General features: G+C 36.2%; 1 protein-coding gene across 1 annotated transcript in view; it reads right to left on the bottom strand.

Moving 5' to 3' along the window:
- LOC107691814 (rab effector Noc2-like) overlaps positions 1 to 4,890 on the bottom strand; it is a 22,787-nt gene that overhangs the window by 10,808 nt on the left and 7,089 nt on the right. The window contains exons 2-4 of the mRNA XM_016490620.1: positions 2,634 to 2,724; positions 2,358 to 2,501; positions 2,123 to 2,252 (exon numbers count right to left, since the gene is read on the bottom strand). Coding sequence (XP_016346106.1) covers positions 2,123 to 2,252; positions 2,358 to 2,501; positions 2,634 to 2,710 — 351 coding nt within the window. The 5' untranslated portion in view covers positions 2,711 to 2,724. The remainder of the gene's footprint in view (positions 1 to 2,122; positions 2,253 to 2,357; positions 2,502 to 2,633; positions 2,725 to 4,890) is intronic.

The raw sequence follows: 4,890 nt of genomic DNA, 5'->3' as shown, positions 1-4,890 counted from the left end.
TGCAGTTCTGCTTCAAGTCCAACACCTATTGTGTTTTATTAGGAGACGCACAACAGTTCTTCTGTGGCTTTATAGATAATATTTTCACTTACACAATTTAGCAAAATCAGACAATATTGTATACCACAATATTAATTTCTTATTACTGAATTGTTGTAAATAAATATCACATTTGCAACTGGTCAGTGTTCAAAAAATGTTGGGAAATCACTTCATGTAGCCCTACGAGAGTGATTACTGATAAACTGTCAGAAAAAAAGACAGTTTTTAGAGAAGAAAGAAATCACCCACTGACTTTCAAAGCTGCTAACGACTTTCTACTTCGAGGACCTTCATAGAAATGTAGTGGAGTGAAAAGTACAATATTTGTCTTTCAAATGTAGTGAAGTTAAAGTCATAAGTTCCCAGAAAAAAGAATACTCAAGTAAAGTACAGATACTCAAGAAGTGTACTTAAGTACAATACTCAAATAAATGTACTTAGTTACTGTCCGCCTCTGCTGTAATCCCAAAGTTCAGTGGAAAGTATCAGTCTTGTGCCACTATGTGCAATATCAGTACACTAAAGCAGTGTTTCAGTTACACACTGCCCCCTTGTGGTCACATTGAGAACAAGTCAAGGTTAAATCGATATTTCCAATAGCAGGCTATATTAAGCAGTATACTATATTTGAGATGTATATTTGGGCATACTACCATATTACTTCAACACAGCTGCTCTGTCATGTCGGCCATTTGCAGGTCAACCTATGAGGTTCGTGTTTCCTCAGGAATGTTTTTTTTTTTTTTTTAGATTAAGGATAGTACTGTTGTGTTTTGGGTAACATAAGGTCTGAGGCACATTATTTTAAGAGATTTTCATTTATTATCCTACATTACAACATAAATTACACACCATCATAACTCAAACATGAGTCGTCATGTAAAGTCGCTTCCTTGTAGTTGTTGTAGTCTTTATTTAGCAACTGGTTAGCAAAAGAGAATGTTTCACTATTCATGTTTGAGGATTGATTGTGTGTAATGTTACATTGTTTGTTATACACTACCATTCAAAAGCTTGGGGTCGGTAAGAATTCCCAACATTTTTGAAGTAAGTCTTTTATGCTCACCATGACTGCATTTATTTGATCAAAAACATATTTAAATGGTAAAATTGTAAAATATTATTAAGATTTAAAATAACGGTTTTCTATTTTAATATATTTTAAAATTGAATTGATTGATTTGATGGCAAAACTGAATTTTCAGCAGCCAATACTCCAGTCCTCAGAGCTCGCTATCCTTTATTTTTTTAACAACATAAACAACATTAACTATTTATCGGGTACTCTTATAAGCTATGATGTGACAACTAAACAAAAAACACAAACAGCCTTATCTTATGTGAAGCATTTTTCTCCTCAAATGTTGGATGCAGAGTAAGATGAGCCATTACATGTGGAAAAAAAGGTAAGTTCTAAATCTTTTCTGCAAGTTCTATATTGTAATGTACAGAAATCTTAAGGTGTTACTTTTGAAAACAATAAGTGAGATAGTGGGCCGCTCTGCATATTTCGTATGTATCTCTTATCACATATGACGTTTGTTCTATTCGACCGTTAGCGCCCTGCGAAGTGGACATCACTGGATATTCCGCCATGATTCCAGTTTGAAACGAGTGTTTATGTTCCATTCAAAGGGCATTAAAGTGTGCGAGACGTGAATTTAAATAGTATTTGTTTACAGAGGTATATTATTTCACACTTCTCTAATAAGTTTTGTCTGTGTGTGAAGACGCTGCAGGCAGCGGCGCAGCGCAAATCCATGAATGAATGTTCCGAAGTGAAGAAAACTTCAACGGATTTCCCTTGTTCAGGGAGTAGGGAGCAATGAACACCGTGTAGGGATATATATATGCATTGTGCACAGTATGCATATTTTCTGTATGCAAAGAATGCTTAGATGACTTTCAGACTGCTTAGATGACTTTCAGACTGTCCTTAAATGTACAGATCTTTGCTGCCACTATGTGGCATCTTAGAATTACTGCATGAGCCCATGACTAAGCGTACTTGCAAAAAGCAGTGAGTGTGAGTGTGAAGGGTAGAGAACATCATGTTTAGAAGATTTAGACCAGTCTGTACCATGCAGCAGTCCAAACAGAGGATGGACGGAGAGCTCAGCAGACCAAACACTTCTCCACACAGCAGACACTGTGACAGGCCATTTCCCACAGCAGATCTCCTCATGTTCTCCAGGCGCTCCACTAAACGCCTGAAACACACACACATCTAAAGTTACAGAAGACAGGACATTGTGTGACAAAGCATAAAAAGGCATAAAAAAGCATAAAGGTGATGCAGACTGATAAAGTCTCACCCAATCCGGTGTTGCTCAATGATCTCGAGCTGTTCAGCGCGGTGGATGACACTCATGATGAGATCCAGCTCTCTTTTCTCAAGTGTCTGAGCTTTCCTCTGCCTCTCTGACTGAAACGTGTGGATGGACCAGCCTGTATGTAACCTGGGTGGAGTACAGACACATAAGACAAATATCATTCATCAGAAATCAATCACTATGATTGTCTTTTCCCACACACTCTTTACATTGGCTGACTCGAAGAAACTTACAAACTGAAGAAACAAACAAACTTACTTTGCTCTAAGCGCTAGTTGTCTGTCATTGGGACAGACCCAGTGCTCATTCTCACTGCCAAACATGGCGTCTGTCATGTTTCACAGTGGAGCTGTAACAGATCAGAATGACAAGTCAAAAATCATTATGAGAATAATCAGGTGAATTAAAGTATGATGTAAACATATGAAACAACTGTAGCAATATAAAGTAGGTTTGAGAATGTAATTGTTTCCGAGCGTGAATATAAATATATAATAAGCACTCAACTTCAACGTCACAGCCACTCATTGGCTTTGACAGGTGTTAGCTGTTTATTGTGATGGAGCATACATTCAATTATGTAAAAGTGGAAGGACGCGGCTCAACTGATTACTGGATAATTAATCTCACAACACCTGCCAAATGACAGTTTCAGACACTAGACACGAAGACATATTGTGCAGTCTAACAGTGTCATTAAAATAACACTTTATGATGAAAATAACAGTACTCTTTCTTAAATGGAATGAGACTGTATATATGTTTGTTCTGGTACTGCATGGATCCTATTTATTTAATAATTGATGAGTTACATGCAAGTTAAATGAAAGAGGTTGTGTAACAAAAAAAAAACCATCAATAAAATAAAAAATACTTTGATCAAATAACGTATAGGCTTTGATAATATAATAATAAATAACACCTCATAACATATTATTTTTGCTCATTTTGGCACTTATATATACTGGAGAAAAACATGCAGCCACATTCAGGTTTAAGATTATTACTGAATTAACTTACTGAATTAAATGTTAGAATTAGCTAAAATCTACATTAACATATTTGGGAAACCTCACTATTTTTATAGGGTAAGAAACACTTTCCAGCGGAGTAGAAAACTTGACATTTGTATTTGTATTACTGAACTGATGTATATAAATCAGGTTTTGATCAAATTGGTTAAATTATGTATATATTATTATTAATATAATAATAAATATTTATTATTATTGCTATTGTGTATGTGTGTGTATATCCACACATATGTACTTTATAAATGTATATAATATTTTTAATAATAATAGTACTAGTAACAACAACAATATCATAATAATCTTAAAAATAATCAATAAAATAATCTTCTTTATTTGGACTAACAAGCTCTCCGAACCACAACCTGTAAGTACGATTGATACGTTATGTGTACATTTTCAATTGAGTGCTCAAAATAGTTTTTTTTGGTGCTAATATGTGATGTATACCTAGTGCAGCTTTAGGTTTCCAGTTAAAGCACAATATTTACTGTTTTACTGAAACTGATAATTCGCTGTGAACCCACTATTTCCTAAGAATGTGTCGATTAATGTAGACTGTCGTTGTTCTAATTACTTCGTTTAATAATAAAGAATGTAGTGTAGCGCACAGACTTTATAATCATTGTGAAAGTGCTGTTTATGTAGTTATAGGGTTAATGCAGAGAGTAAAAGACCCGGTAGAGAGACTAGTTATGCCTGGTTCAGACTACATGATTTTAGCTTGATTTTGACACGATTTGCTTGATGTAGGGTGTTGTGGGGATTCGTAAACGACAATGGGCGTTTTTTTTCCGTCGTCCACGACGAGTTCTGTCACATTGGTGACGTTGACCAATAGCAGCACAGAAGCTCTTTCATACACTGGTTTCAAACATGGCAAAACGAAAGAGATGATGGTGCTGCTAGGTGGAATTATGAGATGGACGAAAGGTTCGTGGAGCTGTGGCAACAGTACTCCTGCCTGTATGATGTGTCATCGACGGACTACCACGACAGAACAAAGAAAGAAAAATGCTGGCGAACTATAACGGAAGCACTTCAGCAATGTTTACACTTTTGTTTTCGGAAGTCAGTCGCTAGTTCCACCTCGATGACATCACGCGCGTCGTTAAAGACGGCACGCGATGAATGGTCGGGAAGCAAAGTGTAGTCTGACATGTTTCTTGTCCACGACACGACAAGATTTTAGGAGTCAAAATCGTGTAATCTGACACAATGACTATCGTGACCGACAAAAATATTGTGTAGTCTGAACCCGGCATTAGTTAGGCTGGTGCGCATGTGATACAGCTGTTTTGCGTTATAATTAAAGGTTAAGACACGGAACGTCTTTTGTCTGTCATTCTTCAGACATTACAGTAGACATATTTTGGTTTTCAAACTGTATTGTTTCATCAGTTAGTCACGGTAGCACTTGGCTAACGTATCCACCATTATTGTTTTGTTAAGTGTTTACAGTTTAGCAGCTAAACTTTCTACAG

Source organism: Sinocyclocheilus anshuiensis, unplaced genomic scaffold, assembly GCF_001515605.1.
Source record: "Sinocyclocheilus anshuiensis isolate Anshui unplaced genomic scaffold, SAMN03320099.WGS_v1.1 scaffold246, whole genome shotgun sequence".
NCBI lineage: Eukaryota > Metazoa > Chordata > Actinopteri > Cypriniformes > Cyprinidae > Sinocyclocheilus > Sinocyclocheilus anshuiensis.
Note: the sequence above shows the minus strand (reverse complement) of the source record. Positions and strands in the feature narration are given on the sequence as shown.